The 17,621-nt window shown below is 43.7% G+C and overlaps 1 protein-coding gene across 1 annotated transcript in view; it reads right to left on the bottom strand.

The window, feature by feature from the left end:
• Nucleotides 1–17,621, bottom strand: part of LOC129695309 (rho guanine nucleotide exchange factor 28) — a 91,655-nt gene that overhangs the window by 33,722 nt on the left and 40,312 nt on the right. Inside the window, exon 2 of the mRNA XM_055632139.1 lies at nt 6,699–6,742. Within this exon, the coding sequence (XP_055488114.1) occupies nt 6,699–6,731 (33 nt within the window). The 5' untranslated portion in view covers nt 6,732–6,742. The remainder of the gene's footprint in view (nt 1–6,698; nt 6,743–17,621) is intronic.

A 17,621-nucleotide genomic window follows, 5' to 3' on the forward strand; every position in this document is an offset into this window, starting at 1 on the left:
ACTGGAAATTGCCCCTAGTGTGTAGTGGGATAACTAGTCTGATTAGATTATCGATGGTCAGCATGGACTCAGTGGGCTGATGGGCCTGTTTCCCAGCTGTATCTCTAAACTCTAAACACAGCTGGCATCCTGGTGCCATCGCACCAACCTGGAGCTCAATGTTCTCAAGACGGTGGAATTGATTGTAGACTTTAGGAGAGCTCCCTCTCCCCTCACCCCACTCACCATCAACAACACCACAGTCACATCTGTGGAGTCATTTAAGTTCTTTAGAACCATCATCTCCAGGGACCTTAAATGGAGGCCACCATCAACTCCACAGTCAAAAGGGCTCAACAGAGGATGTACTTCCTGCGGCAGTTGAGGAAACACAATCTGCCACAGGCAATGATGGTCCATCATTTTTATAGAGTCTGTCCTCACCTTGTCCATCATGGTCTGGTTTGGCTCAGCCACCAAGCACGACACCCGGAGGCTGCAACCCATCCTTCAATCAGCCCCCATCGACAAAGCAAGGGCCAGGAAGTGAGCGGGTAAGATCATCTCTGACCCCTCTCACCCTGGCCATAAACTCTTTGAAGCACTTCCCTCTGGAAGGCAACTGTCAAACTGTCTGACTGTCAAAGCCGCCACAGCCAGACATAAAAACAGCTTTTTTCCACAAGCAGTAGCTCTACTCAACAGCTGAAAGTCTGTAGCCTCCTTTTGCTCTGGTATTTGATTTCATTTACATGTTTAAATTATTATGTTTTATTTTTAATTGTCTACTGTATATTGTGTTGTTACTTGCGAGCAAAGCACCAAGGCAAATTCCTTGTATGGATACATACTTGACTAAAAAAAAAGTATTAAATTCCATTCAATTCAATAAAATGTATTCATTACCATTCAACTAACCATTCTGCTGTTGCACACAGCCTGTTTAGGAGGAGTTGTCTGGCTTTAATTGCTGCTAAATACCCATGAATTTTGGTCATTACGGGGCTGCCAGCAGAATAATTAAATTATAAAATCAAGCACCCAGCATAAATTTGGTGGCTGAACTATCATGAGTTACAATCAGCATGTCTTTTGTGTTTTTTTTTATTTTGTTTTTTTTCTGTGTTTTAAGATGACATTGCTAATGAACAGTTTGTCGAATGGAAATAAGTGGGGACTAATGCCCCTTGTCCCACTTAGGAAACCGGAAAGGAAACCTCTGGAGACTTTGCGCCCCACCCAAGGTTTCCGTGCAGTTCCCGGAGGTTGCAGGTGGTTGCCGGAGGTTGCAGGTAGTGGAAGCAGGTAGGGAGACTGACAAAAACCTCCGGGAACCGCACAGAAACCTTGGGTGGGGCGCAAAGTCTCCCGAGGTTTCCGTTCAGGTTTCCTAAGTGGGACAGAGGCATTAGGATACTTGATTCATATCTGAAGGAGATCGTGGCAGAAGGAAGGAAAGGGCTAATTACATTCGGAGAAGTCCTTATGGAGTGTAAACATCACCAAAATTACATGGACTTCAATGGGCTTTTACTATATTATAGATTCGACATGCAAGACTTTCTCTTGGGTTGTCCTGGTATTTTCTGGTTGAAATCTGTTATTTTTGTACAAGCTTAGAATAGGGTTTTTCCAAGTTCACACAAGAATATCCGATTTAAGCAGAAAATAACATTCAAGGCAAATAAAACTCCAGCATCTTTTTTTTTTGCAGTCCTGTAAAAGAAATCACTGCTTTATAACCCAGCCTCACCCTCAAAACTAAAATTATGAAAACTGTAGATGCTGAAAATCTGAAATAAAAAACAGCAAATGGTCAACAGGTTTGCTTTTCATTGCAAGTGTTTCTGCCTTAAAAAGACGCAAGGTGCTGGGGAGACTCACCGGATCAGGCAGGGTCACTGGAGAACATGGATATGCAAGATTTCAGGTCAGGAAACATTCTTCAGACTGTGGAGAACTTCTTCAGAGTAGGCATACCTTGAGGAGATACTGCAGTCTGAAGAAGGGTTTCGACCCGAACTTCGCCTACCCATTTTCTCCAGAGATACTGCCTGACCCGCCAAATTACTCCAATACGTTGTATATTTTTGTATACCAGAATTTGCAGTTCCATGTTTCTACACATGCTTCTACATTTTTTTTGATTTTGATTAATTCCCACCAATTCAACTAAGGATACCTGGTCCCTTAAGGGTCTCGACCCGAAACGTCACCTATTCCTTTTCTCCAGAGGCAGCAGGACCCGCTGAGTTACTTCAGCATTTTGCATCTATCCCACCAATTGTACTATTTCCAGGCTCCAAGGAAGCACATAAAATTATTAAGCCTGGTTTTCTTAATTTACTCCTTTTTTTTTTAAACCTGAACTCCATGACACCAACCAGTAGATGGTTGGCATGTATTTTATTAAAATTGTTTCCAATTATTTGAAGTTAGATTCCTCACAGAACTGACATTAATTCTGACATGATAGAAACATCGAAACATAGAAAATAGGTGCAGGAGTAGGCCATTCAGCCCTTCGAGCCTGCACCGCCATTCACTATGATCATGGCTGATCATCCACTCAGTATCTTGTACCTGCCTTCTCTCCATACCCATGATCCCTTTAGCCACAAGGGCCACATCTAACTCCCTCTTAAATATAGCCAATGAACTGGCCTCAACTACCTTCTGTGGCAGAGAATTCCAGAGATTCACCACTCTGTGTGAAAAATGTTTTTCTCATCTCGGTCCTAAAAGATTTCCCCTTTATCTTTAAACTGTGACCCCTTGTTCTGGACTTCCCCAACATCGGGAACAATCTTCCTGCATCTAGCATGTCCAACCCCTTAAGAATTTTGTAAGTTTCTATCTTCTAAATTATAGCGAGTACAAGCCGAGTCTATCCAGTCTTTCTTCATATGATGTCATTGACCTGATCTGAAATGTCTATTCCATTTTGCTTTGCAGTTACTGCCTGACGCAATCAATTTTTGTTATTCTTATCTTTGCCACCCACAGTTTTTTATGCTTTTGAATAACATATAGATTTCTCCTTGCATGTAAACATTTTGGTCAGTACTTTTGATTTCGCAGAGCACATTAAGATTGTCAAAACGTTTAAATCCCTAAATGCAAACATTATCAGAAACATTTTCAGATTCAAACTACAGAATACCCTTCCCCTCTGATAGATCATTAAATAGGTGTCCAAAATAATACCTTAGCTGCTCCCAACCACTTCCCGTAAAATATCAGTAACTGGAGAACAATGTTATTTGTCTGAAAAGATTGTGGTGGGTGTAACCTAAAGAAACATGGGGATGGTTCAGATATCATAAATAACAAAAGCACCTTTGTTAGAACCTACTGACAATGATACACAAGTCAGCTAATGGGGCATGGCTCAGATTACAGCTCTGTGAATACAACCCAATGCTTCTGCAATGTATTAAAATGTAATTGTCCTCAAAGACTCTTTATGACACATTCAACACCCATTAGGAATTTTCTAAGCGTATACAGTGCCACCAGCTGCAGATTCTACTCCAAGTTGTTACTGGTTTGAAATTCTAGAATTCCCTAACAATTAACATTGGCGGAGATGTACAGTATTCTTTGCACAGAATAACTCATTGCAGTCCATACTGTTTTTTGTTCCATACATCAGCTCCTGATCTTTTAGAGATACAATGTAGATCAGTCAGTATTAGTTGACCTGATCCATGTCATGTTTTACTGCATGCCATTGTGTACTCAAACCACCTTGTAGTCGAGTGCCTCGTATGATCTAGTCTGTTTCACCAGCCTCCAGTTAGATTCATTGCTGAGCTTGAGCTTACATCTATGTATTTGAGCTCTGTGTGTTTACTATAATAAACAATTCATGTGCGAGTTATTACACATGGTGTCAGAAGTGGGATCGGTGAGATCAGTGAAGACGTTGAGCCAAAGTGTTCCCGTAACGTCTGACAGTGTCCCGGACTTTGTGCCAAAGACTAATGGAGAGACTGTGCGTTCAAACTGTAATGACTCCCTGATGGCCAAAGAGCCACCGGTGTTATTGGCGAAATCACCTACAAGACCACAGGTAGTGTCACCCATGTAGTCTCCCACAAAGCCTGTTGAACCGCCACCAGATATGAGGCCACCTGCCCCTCCAGCAGAGGGCCTGGACCATACGTGTATAGGATGGGTTTGTCGGCCTAACCTTAAATACAAAGGGTGTATTAAATACCGATTTCAGGCTTCCATTACTTAGGCCACATTGTACTCTTCCTTATTCATATTATTCACGGCTTAGTTGCTTATTTATAAAGCATGGTGTCTTACTACTATACATTGGAAGTTTTAGCTATATGCTTATTTAGTTGCATGATTTACTATACTTAAGGAGGATGTAGATCACTCAGTATTAGTTGGCCTGATCCATGTCATGTTTTACTGCATGCCGCTGTGCACTCAAACATTCATGTTGTTGAGTGTCTCATATTATCTAGTCCGTTAGTCCAGCCTCTAGTTGGAGTTTGAGCTTACAACACCTTTTGAGCTTACACACCTATGTATTTGAGCTGAGTTTGAGCTTACAACACCTATGTATTTGAGCTGAGTTTGAGCTTACAACACCTATGTATTTGAGCTGAGTTTGAGCTTACAACACCTATGTATTTCTCTGTGTGTTTACTATAATAAACAACTTCTATTGATGTGCGGATCCTGGGTTATTACACATTTATATATACAATGCAGAAACAGGCCCTTCAGCCCACTGAGTCCGCCTCTACCAGCAAACTACCCCTATGTTACAAACTTGGAACAATTTACAATATTTCCGAAGCCAATTAACTTACAAACCTGCACGTCTTTGGAGTGTGGAAGGAAACAGGAGTACCCAGAGGAAACCCATGTGGTTACAGGGAGAATGTACAAACACTGTACAAATAGCACCAATAGTCAGGATCGACCCCTGGTGCTGTAAGGCAACACCTCTTTTATAGCATTGTGACACAGGTTGGTCGTTCAAGCTGTGGTGGTGCTCAAGGGCATTCAAGGGTGGCGAATCAGTGGAATTCTTTGCCACGGAAGGCTGTGGAGGGCAAGTCAATGGATATTTTTAAGGTAGTGATGGATAGATTCATGATTAGTACGGGTGTCAGGAGTTATGGGGAGAAGGCAGGAGAATGGGGTTGAGAGGGAAAGATAGATCAGCCATGATTGATTGGCAGAGTAGACGATGATGGCCGAATGCCCTAATACTGCTCCCATGGGGTAATCTCTTATGTGGATCTTTTTATGTGCCAATTAATATAACACTGGCATAATTCCAAGGGCAGTCTGCCCTGAATAAGATAGAACATTGAGCAGCAAAATAAAACCATGAGGAAATACCTTCAATGATTCACCCTTTAAACCAAAATCAGTACATGCAGCTAATACAAAGTAACTTGCAAAATCTTCCACAACATGACTAGTATTGACTATAAATAATTCATTTTCTGATTCTATAATTATGCACGAAAACCAAAGAAAATATAACTTGAATTTCAGCCACCAATTTTAGATGTTTTAAAATGAAAACAGGGGTCCTGTGGGTTATTTTGCATGCCGCAATATGTTTTTGCACTCGACAGAAGAATTTAATTTAGAAAAAATGATGTAATTGGATGTTTATGCATAATTCCAATATTCTGACTGCACACAAAGCCACACAGCATCATATAGTGCAGAAGTTGCTCAGAATTCAATCCATGAGTCAAGAGTGTTTAAATGCCATACTTTACTGAAACAGAACAATGAAATTTGTACATTTAGTTTAGTTTAGATACAGCGCAGAAACAGGTTCTTCGGCCCACCAAGCCTGTGCCGAACAAGGATACCCACACATTATCAATATCCTACACACACTAGGGACAATTTACAAATATACCAAGCAAATTAACCTACAAACCTGTACGTCTTTGGACTGCGAGTGGAAACCGAATATCGCGGTCACGGGGAGAACGTACAAACTCCGTACAGACAGCACCCGTAGTCGGGATCAAGCCCAGGTCCCTGGCACTGTAAGCGCTGTCAGGCAGCAACTCTACCACTGCACCACTGTGCCGCCCTATGTGTTACTTGCAAAAAAAGACGTTCAATAAATAGAAAAATACAAGTCGTGCTAAACAGAGACCAAAACAAAACAAAAGCGTGGAATCTCTCGTGCAAGTTCATAGTTCGGTTTAATTGGTAGCCATCCACAGGTGGTCTTAATTGAAAGATTATGGTCTACTTTAGTGACTGCGAAGGAATATGTAAATACAATTGACGTAGAAACAGAAGCAAGCCAAGCAGCCCACTCCAGCTGCTGAAAATAGCTGCTCAGAATCAACCTTCTCAATCCTTCAAAACCTTCTGGCTTGTTGATCATTTTATTTTTTCTAAATCAAGTAGGGATAAATCTTTCCTATTTAATCTTTCCCTGCATGATAACAGCCTCATTCCATGAATAAATCTATTGAATCTATGCTACTCTGGCTCTTAAGCAAAAATATCCTTCTTTAAGTATAGAGAACAAAACCGCACGCAGAATTTCAAATGATAGCTCACCAAATTTCTATAGAGATTTGGTGAAATTGATGAGATTTGGCTACCTGAAATGGGAAAGGATTAATTCTCCACCATCAGCCAAACTTCATTTTGACACAACCTTCATTAAAGGTAGAAATTCAGTTATTAGGAAAATAAGTACTTACATATATTGGCACTTCGTGGCAACTTAACTCCATCTCTTCTACATCTGTGTACGGAAAGAGAGAATTGTTTTTCAAACAATTTATTCATATATATTCGCAGCACATTAAAAATCCCTTGGAAAATGAAAGGTTATATCTGTCCACAAGAAGACACAGAAACAGCTAAGCGGCATGAGCAATGGGTTTCAGTGCAGAAGATAGTTAATATATCAAATTATCTGTACAGTGTATCTGTGCACCGTGGATGGCTCGATTGCAATCATGGGAAGGTACAAAGGAGGATCCACTGTGAGGGTAGGGGGGAGAACAATGGACAAAGGAGGACCCGTTGTGGGGGGACCGCTGTGAGGGAGGGGGAGGAGAGGAGAACAAATGGGACCTGGCGCGGGGGTACTTTGTAAGCTCCATTTGGGTATGCAAGCAAAGAACTTCACTGTGACTTGTCACGTGGCAATAAAGTATTTGTTCATTCATGTATAGTTTTTCCTCTGACTGGTCAGCACGCAACACAATCTTTTCACTGCACCTCGATACATGTGACAATAAACTAAACTAAAACTCACACATCACATTATTTCACCAGGCCTTGATATGCACGGCATTGCTAGCAACAGCTATGTTCATTCCCTCAAGGAAAATTCAGGAAGTAATTTGATCTACTATGCAGGTAACACGGGTGCATCGTAATTATTTTTAAGTACCTGCACGTCAATATCCATCTATGCTGTGTTAAGTTGACAACACTTTAATTCGTGAAATGAGCCCATTTTCTCCATTTATGTAAACTGAAGCTGTAATGGTTTCTCCAATCACGTTATTAGGTGTTTTAAGAGTTAACGGACTGAACGAATCTGAAGACCCCAAATGATCATATTCACACAAGTTTAATGAAAGATGGAAATTCATTAGCTGGTAGTCCAGAATGCATTTGACAGTATTTTCTTTAGGAACTGTAAATTTCACCTCCCACACCCAAGGAAACCAAATACAAAAGTACAAAAGTATTTCTACATTGATTTCAATTAGGTGATAGAAAAAAACATTTTTGTTACAGGTTTAGGTTTATCGTCATCATGTGTATCAAGGTACAATGAGAAGCTTTGTTTTTGCACGCTCTCTAATCAGATCAGATAATGGTATTATGTTTTATCATAGATAAAATACCATACATAAATATAATCAAGTCAAACTCAAGTACAATAGGTAGGGCAAAGGGAACGATACAGAGTGCAGAACATACAGTAGTTCTCAGCATTGTAGCACACCAGTTACATAGACAAAGTCCAATGTCTGCAGTGGGGTAGACGTGAATTGGACAGTACTCCAGCTTATGGCAGCCTGATAACAAAGGGGAAGAGGCTGTTCCTGATTCTGGTGGTGCACACTTCCACATTTCGGTGTCTTTTGCTCGTCGGGAGTGGGAAGAAGGAGGAATGATTGGGATGGGAGTTCTTTGATGATGTTGGTTGCTTTTCTGAGGCATTGTTAGGTATAGACTAGAGCAAGGGGGGCTCGTTGGGTCCCGTCCCCTCAACGCGCGGTTGCGGGGGGGAAGGGGCGGCCTGCGGCGTCTCACACACACTAACCAACCCTCCCCAAACACATACACACACTATCCACCCCACCCCCTCACACACACACATTAACCACCTCCACGCACACACACACGAACCACCTCCACGCACACACACACAAACCACCTCCGCGCGTGCGCACACACACACACTCCCCCACCCGGAGGAACTTGAACTGATGCAGTCCTGGTGAAGGTGCTGTTATTGGGCAGGGGTGAGTGGAGGGAAATCTGCATTTAGAGATGTTCCCATGGCCCCGCTGCCTTTGTCCTTCTATGTAGCACAAGCTGTGGATTTTCTAGGACCAATATTATTTCTTTAGATATGTAGATTGGCTATTGCATGCTAGCCAATCATAGTACTTGTTAGTAGTAACTCCGCCAAGGTCAGGTCCGTATACCTGCAGAAACAATAGATGACCCTGTGGTTTTGAAAGTTCAGAGAACTGTGTGATATGGCCTCAAACCATATTATTGAAAGAACCAAGTTCTATGCTAGTTTACAACAGGTCGATGAGCCTATTGAACAATTTATCAGCGGCCTGAAGCACATGGCTACACGCTGTCATATTTGTGATTTATGAGATGAGCTCGTACGCGATCAACTGGTGGGTGGAATGCTTGATAGCAAGCTGAGAGTTGAGCTTCTTCGAAACACTGAATTGACCCTTGACCAAGCAGAACATGCCTGCCGTATTTCCGAGATAACGTTTCCCCATACTGATCCAGTGCCTTTCAGTCCCCGCCAGCAACATATAGTTAATCTTACAGACTTCTCCTCTCGCAAACCCCCTATTGGGTCTACTGCTCGCTGTCAGAATTGTAACTATTTTCATGCAAAGGGTCGTCAGTTCTGTGTTGCTTACAGAAAAGCTTGCAATTTCTGTAAGAAATTAAACCATTTTGCTCATGCTGTCATTCCCGTGTGACTCCTAATGCTTCAAGGACAAGCCTGCACCTGCTTCAGCAGAAGTTCACTGATACTGTCTCCCAAGAGCCTGAGTTGTCGTCCCCCGCTTCGCTCTCAGAAAGTGTAGATAACAGTTCTGCCATCCACTCCCTCCTCCCCTCGTCTAACGAGCTACTTGACCCTGCAATAACCATGTTCGTGAATAACAGGCCTCTTCTCGCCAAGGTGGACACTGGCGCGAAAGTCAATGTCATATCATTAAGGGAGTTCAAGAAAATTTGCAATGCTGAATGTATTGATAAGGCCTCCGCAATTCTTCGGGCTTATGGGGGAGAGGTTCTGCACCCACTCGGAAAAGCTGATTTAAAACACTGTAGAGGAACAGACCCGTACTTTGCAGTTTTACATTGTTAAAGCAAATTCAGAGACTTTGCTCAGTATTAATGCAAGCCTGTTTAATGATGAATTTGGCAAGTTACCTGTCAAATATCGCATTACTGTTGATCCTAAAGTCACACCCGTGGTCCGCGTGCCACATCGTGTCCCACATGCCATGCGTGACAGAATACACGCTGAACTCAAACGCATGGTCTCATTGGGTGTTATTGCTGAGGTAACTAACCCATCCGACTGGGTTGCCACCATGGTCGTTGCAACTAAGAAAAATAAGGAGGATATTTGTATCTGCATTAACCCCAGAGATCTTAACACTGCCATCAAGCGCCTACATTAATCAATGCGAACCACAGGAGATGTTGCTGCACAGATTGGCAACGCGGCAGTATTCTTGGTCCTGAATGCCAAAAGCTCCTTTTGGCAGATTCTACTAGACCCAAACTCGTCCAAACTCACCACGTTCAGCACACCCTTTGGCCGCTTCAAATTTCTAAGACTGCTATTCGGCATCAATTCCGCCAGTGAAGTCTTCCAGCGCACCATGGAACAATTGTTTGCAGAGTACCCGTGCGCCATCATTGTTGATGATATTCTCGTCTACGGTCGCGACTTGGCTGAACATGATGCCAATCTGAAGAGAGTACTCGACCGTGCCAAAGACATTCAGCTTAAACTCAATCCACTAAAGTGCAGGTTTCGAGTTCCTGAGGTCACTTACGTCGGACATATTTTTACCAGCGACGGTCTCAGACCTGATCCGCTGAAAACTGCAGCTATCAACAAACTGCCGGTTCCTACTGATGTCGTGAGTTTACAATGATTCCTCGGTACAGTTAACTACCCTGGGAAAATGTATTCCCAACCTCAGCAACATATCAGCCCCCCTGGGAGAACTGAAACACAAGGATGCGGCATGGTCCTGGTATCCACAGCACCAAAGAGCTTTCGACACTATCAAACTGCAGTAGGCTAGCGCACCTACACTCTCCTATTTTGATCTTGAGTTACCAGTAACGCTCACCTGCGATGCATCCCAGTACGGGCTAGGCGCAGCGTGCCTGCAGGCCACTACTGACGGCGATTTCAAGCCCGTGTCATATGCATCCCGTACACTAACTGACACTGAACAGTGCTGCGCCCAGATCGAATAGGAACTGCTGGCAGTGGTTTTCACCTGCATTAAATTCAAGGACTTCATCTTTGGTAAAACCGTGGCCATCGAGACTGACCACCAGCCGCTGGTCACCATTTTGAACAAACCGATCCAAGCTGCCCCAGTACGAGCACAGCAAATGTTGATGCAACTGCAGCGATTTGATTTCATCATCGTCTAGAAGTAAGGTAAAGACATGTACATAGCAGGCACGCTATCCAGAGCCCCGCGTAAAACCAACGAACAACAACTCTCCGAACAGGATGAATTCTCAGTCATGAAGGTCTCGTTTGTGCCAATTAATCGTTTATGCAGCCTAGCTGAACACACGGCTGCTGATGAGACTTTACAATTGCTGTCCACAGTCATCCGGTGCGGTTGGCCCGACAAATAGTGCAACACCCCACCCGAAATACTCCCCTACTTCCTGGTTCATGACGAACTAGTGCTACAAAACGGAAACATAGTCAAGGGCCACAAGGCAGTGGTTGCAGCAGCCCTCCGGGACGAATACTATAATGATGTCCACAGGGGCCATCCCGGCATGGAGGCAACCATCCAAAGGGCGCAAAGCATGTTTTACTTGCCCGGAATTACCAAATACATACGCGAATGAACCGAAACATCCACTGTCTACAAAATCCTGACGCCACATCAGCAGAAGCGGCCTTTACTGCCGCAACCAGTCCCTCCTCTCCCGTGGTCCTCGTTAGCCACCGAAATCTTCGAGTAGCACGGGAAACTCTATCTGGTTCTTGTTGACTCTTACTCGGGCTGGTTCAAAATAGACCTACTGCAAACCATTTCTTTGGAGGCAGTGATTGAGAAGCTGCAACGACACCTCTCCATGCATGGCTCTCCTGCTCGTATTCAGTCTGACAATGGCAGACAGCTCACCAGCCAAGCTTTTAAAAAATTTGCTAAACAATGGGACTTTCAACACGTTACCAGCAGTCCCAAGTTCCCGCAGTCCAACGGACTCGCCGAACACGCCGTTCGGAGTGCAAAACACATGGAACGATCATACCTTGCCAAATTTGACGTATACCTGGACCTACTCAATCTACGGAACATTGCACGGGATCCCATACTAGGTTCTCCTGCCGAACGACTGATGTGTCACCAAACCCGTGCTCCCCTGCCTGTCTCCCAGCAGCTGTCACAGCCACAAGTTTGTTCCCCACCTGCAGTTCAGAAACAACTGCAAATTAAACGTGACACGCAGAAGCGGTTCTTCGGCAAGTCTGGCAAACCACTTAAACCTCTTGCACGTGGACAAGTTTGTCTGCAGACCGACAAGAGCCATGCACGACTGGGACTCATCCATGGCCCTGCCAAAGAACCACGTTCATACCTGGTCAAAGTGGACGGAGTCATTTACAGACGCAACCGTCAACACATCCTTCATGTGAAGGAACCGCCTCTTGCGACTCCATATCCTGATGCCCCCCATCTCGTGCTCACTCCCACAGTCGGTCCAGCTTCCCCACCACCAACCGTCAGTCCTACCGCGGTCTCCCCGTGTCGTTTGGCGCCTGGCTCGCCTATTTCATCTCCCACCCTGCCTGTCGTGCCGCCGGTCATTGCCCCACTCCCCTCCCCGGTCTTTTTTCCCGCGAGAGGAGGTGACGCGGTCCCTTGCCGCACGAGGGCCGGACGGTTTTGTAGGCCACCCGTTAGATATGGTGATTTTGTATAACTTTGCTAGTATGTTCTTAACATTCCACTTATATTGCTTAGCCACCGATGTTTTTTTATTTCTACAAGAAGAGATGTAGATGGGCTACTGCATGCTAGCCAATCATAGTGTTTATTAGTCGTCGCTCCGCCTAGTACGTGCTTTATAATATCAAGAGCTCGCCTACGCCAGCCAGTAGATGTAGCAGCTCGGAGCTGTAACGTACTGCAGATCTTATGCTGTAAGTGATTAAATAAATATGTGTTGTACCTTAATGTGTGTTTGTGTCACATCATTACAAGATAATTCACCCTGAAGCCACGGTGCTTGTGGTGGAGAATGTGATCACTCAGGTGATGGATAGCTTTGAGTGTTGCAGGGACCACACTTCTCCCAGCATGTGGAAAGAAATCCATCAGACTTTTTCGATTGAGGATAGAATAAATGATAAATGTCCTTCATATTTAAATAGTCAGGATTTGGTATTTTACTGGCAGCTTCTTCCTCTTTCCACACTTCACCCACCTGTGGTTTTACAGCTTTTGTTACATTTGTTTTGTACTGATAACTAATATCGATTAGGGTATTGGTGTCAAATTTATAACTATTGGCATAGTCAATCCAAAAATGTTGATACACAGCCTTCACCATCTCTTCCCCCAGTAAAGAATACTCTGCTTACTAACAGAGGCTCTCCGTTTACGGCATCACAAAGTACTCTTCCCTTCATAGGAACACACACCGTCCCCATTACAGAAAGACTCTGCTACTTTTTGCACTTATCTGGATGAGTCCATTTTTCGCAAAAGCATCCAGCATCTGAGACGGAAAATCCAATAGGAATATTATCTCATTTACTAACAAGTAAATATGAAAAGTACCAAGCTTTCCAAAATCTAAATAAAAATAGAAATCACAACATCTAATTCAGGGGGAATACTTACAAATATTATTTCCACCTGCCCACAGCTCTAGATTGGTAAAATAAACTTAGATTATCCTTATCATCAGCCTTATCATCTTACTACTGAAACATGGTGCCTACTCAGTGAACTTGCAACTTGTGAGTTATCCACAGTGGATGGTTCTGACTAATTACAAGGCAAGTAAATACGAGTCGTGCTATACTTCGAACAGCAGCGTGCCCCCAAAACTGTGAGCCTCAAATGAAGAAAATAAGGAAACTCTGTCAACATTCCAAGACACAATGTGCTGGAACAGTTCAGTCCACCAAGTCCCACTGGATCTCCCAGTTGCTAACCATCGTACCTTCCCATACTATTCCCATTCTGACCTTTCCATCCTGGGCTTCATGAGGCCACATGCAAACTGGACAAACAGCACCTCCTATTCCGTTGAATAGCTCACCACATAACGGCATGAGAAATGAACTCTTCAATTTTAAGCATCTTACCGCAAAACCACCCCCCGTTCAACTCACTCCTCTTCCCTGTGTCCCACTTGGACATGTACCCATTTATCCCCATCCCCTATATTCCTTCCTCTGGCTTCAATAGAGAATAGGTGCAGGAGTAGGCCATTCGGCACTTCGAGTCAGCACCGCCATTCAATGTGATCATGGCTGATTATCCCCAATCAGTACCCCGTCCCTGCCTTCTCCCCATATCCCCTGACTCCGCTATCTTTAAGAGCCCTATCTAGTTCTCTCTTGAAAGTATCTAGAGAACCGGCCTCCACAGACTCACAAGTCTGTGTGAAAAAGTGTTTCTCATCTCCTAAATGGCTTGCCCCTTATTCTTAAACTGTGGCCCCTGGTTCTGGACTCCCCAACATCGGGAACATGGTTCCTTCCTCTAGCTTGTCCAAACCCTTTATAATCTTATATGCTTCAATAAGATCCACTCTCATCCTTCTAAACTCCAGAGTATACAAGCCCAGCCGCTCCATTCTCTCAGCATATGACAGTCTTGCCATTCCGGTTATTAACCTTGTAAACCTACGCAGCACTCCCTCTATAGCAAGAATGTCCTTCCTCAAATTAGGGGACCAGAACTGCACACCATACACCAGATGTGATCTTACTAGGGCCCTGTACAACTGCAGGAGGACCTCATTGCTCCTATACATAACTCCTCTTGTTATGAAGGCCAACATGCCATTTGCTTTCTTCACTGCCTGCTGTACCTGCATGCTTATTCACACGTCTTCTATCCTTATCTCGCACCTTCATCTCTGACCTTTGTCCAACCATCTGCCGATGTAAAATACTCCTCGCCTGTATCCACCTATCACTCACCAGGCTTTGTCCTGCCCTTCCTCCTTTCTGGCTTTCTACCTACCTCCCCCCCCACCCCCCCCATTCCAAAGCAATCATCCCAAGAAGCATCCCAACCTGAAATGTCCCTAATCCATGTTCTCCTGAGATGCTGCCTGACCTACTATGTTACTCCAGCACTTTTTTTTTTAAATATCTAAGATAAATGGATAGAGCTCTAGCCTTTAGGTGATGCAAAATTGAAGGGATTGGGCTGGGAAGTGGAGCAGACACCAAGATCAGATCATGATCTTACCAAACAGCAAATTAGGCAGGAAATTAGGATCTACATGGCCAACCTGCTTTTAATTGTTGCTGATGTTCTTATTACAATAAAAGGCAGAGCAACCAGAAATATCAGACACTCACTGCCAAATTTCATGGGTGCAGTATAGGCTCTTTCAAAAATAGGAAGTGCTGGAAGCAAATCGAGCATCATCGGTGGGTGGAGACAGAATTTACATTTCAGGTCATGATCGCTTCATCGGAACTAAAAAACAGTTGGAAGTCGCGTGTGCTTTAGGGAGAAGTGGATGGAACTGAGGGAATAACAATTACTTTAAAAACCAGCAGTTGGAGACACAGGAGAAAAAAAAAAGAAACATAAGTACAAACTGGTCCAGAGAATTCAGTTCAGTTTATTGTAAAATGTACCAAGGTACAGTGAGAAGCTTTTGTTGCGTGCTAACCAGCCAGCGGAAAGACGATACATAGAAACATAGAAATTAGGTGCAGGAGTAGGCCATTTTGCCCTTCGGGCCTGCACCGCCATTCAATATGATCATGGCTGATCATCCAACTCAGTATCCCGTACCTGCCTTCTCTCCATACCCCCTGATCCCCTTAGCCACAAGGGCCACATCTAACTCCCTCTTAAATATAGCCAATGAACTGGCCTCGACTACCCTCTATGGCAGAGAGTTCCAGAGATTCACCACTCTCTGTGTGAAAAAAGTTCTTCTCATCTCAGTTTTAAAGGATTTCCCCCTTATCCTTAAGCTGTGACCCCTTGTCCTGGACTTCCCCAACATCAGGAGCAAACTTCCTGCATCTAGCCTATCCAACCCCTTAAGAATTTTGTAAGTTTCTATAAGATCCCCTCTCAATCTCCTAAATTCTAGAGAGTATAAACCAAGTCTATCCAGTCTTTCTTCATAAGACAGTCCTGACATCCCAGGAATCAGTCTGGTGAACCTTCTCTGCACTCCCTCTATGGCAATAATGTCCTTCCTCAGATTTGGAGACCAAAACTGTATGCAATACTCCAGGTGTGGTCTCACCAAGACCCTGTACAACTGCAGTAGAACCTCCCTGCTCCTATACTCAAATCCTTTTGCTATGAAAGCTAACATACCATTCGCTTTCTTCACTGCCTGCTGCACCTGCATGCCTACTTTCAAAGACTGGTGTACCATGACACCCAGGTCTCGCTGCATCTCCCCTTTTCCTAGTAGATAATAGTCTGCTTTCCTGTTTTTGCCACCAAAATGGATAACCTCACATTTATCCACATTATACTGCATCTGCCAAACATTTGCCCACTCATTTGATCAACTCACCTGTTTCTGACCTACATTTGTTTTAACTAATCTCTTTCTTTTCACATATCTATAAAAACTTTTGCAGTCAGTTTTTATGTTCCCTGCCAGTTTTCTTTCATAATCTATTTTTCCTTTCCTAATTAAGCCCTTTGTCCTCCTCTGCTGGTCTCTGAATTTCTCCCAGTCCTCCGGTATGCTGCTTTTTCTGGCTAATTTGTACGCATCATCCTTTGCTTTGATACTATCCCTGATTTCCCTTGTTATCCACGGATGTACTACTTTCCCCGATTTATTCTTTTGCCAAACTGGGATGAACAATTTTTGTAGTTCATCCATGCAGTCTTTAAATGTCTTCCATTGCATATCCACCGTCAACCCTTTTAGAATTAATTGCCAGTCAATCTTGGCCAATTCACGTCTCATACCCTCAAAGTTACCTTTCTTTAAGTTCAGAACCATTGTTTCTGAATTAACAATGTCACTCTCCATCCTAATGAAGAACTCAACCATATTATGGTCACTCTTGCCCAAGGGGGCACGTACAACAAGATTGCTAACTAACCCTTCCTCATTACTCAATACCCAGTCTAAAATAGCCTGCTCTCTCGTTGGTTCCTCTACATGTTGATTTAGATAACTATCCCGCATACATTCCAAGAAATCCTCTTCCTCAGCACCCCTGCCAATTTGATTCACCCAATCTATATGTAGATTGAAGTCACCCATTATAACTGTTTTGCCTTTGTCGCACGCATTTCTAATTTCCTGTTTGATACCATCTCCAACTTCACTACTACTGTTAGGTGGCCTGTACACAACACCCACCAGCGTTTTCTGCCCCTTAGTATTTCGCAGCTCTACCCATACCGATTCCACATCCTCCAAACTAATGTCCTTCCTTTCCATTGCATTAATCTCCTCTCTAATCAGCAATGCTACCCCACCTCCTTTTCCTTTCTCTCTATCCCTCCTGAATATTAAATATCCCTGGATGTTCAGCTCCCAGCCTTGGTCACCTTGGAGCCATGTCTCCGTGATCCCAACTATATCATAGACATTAATAGCTATCTGCACATTCAACTCATCTACCTTATTACGAATGCTCCTTGCATTGAGACACAAAGCCTTCAGGCTTGTTTTTACAACACTCTTACCCCTTATACAATTATGTTGAAAAGTGGCCCTTTTTGATTTTTGCCCGGGTTTTGTCTGCCTGCCACTTTTACTTTTCACCTTGCTACCTATTGCTTCTACCCTCATTTTACACCCCTCTGTCTCTATGCTCACACATTTAAGAAACCCTTTCCCTTTAACTCCATCCTCCACTATCCCATTCGACACCCCACCCCCCTTATTCAGTTTAAAACCACCCGTGTAGCAGTGACAAACCTGCCTGC

This window comes from Leucoraja erinacea, chromosome 3 (genome assembly GCF_028641065.1).
Source record: "Leucoraja erinacea ecotype New England chromosome 3, Leri_hhj_1, whole genome shotgun sequence".
Taxonomy (NCBI): domain Eukaryota; kingdom Metazoa; phylum Chordata; class Chondrichthyes; order Rajiformes; family Rajidae; genus Leucoraja; species Leucoraja erinaceus.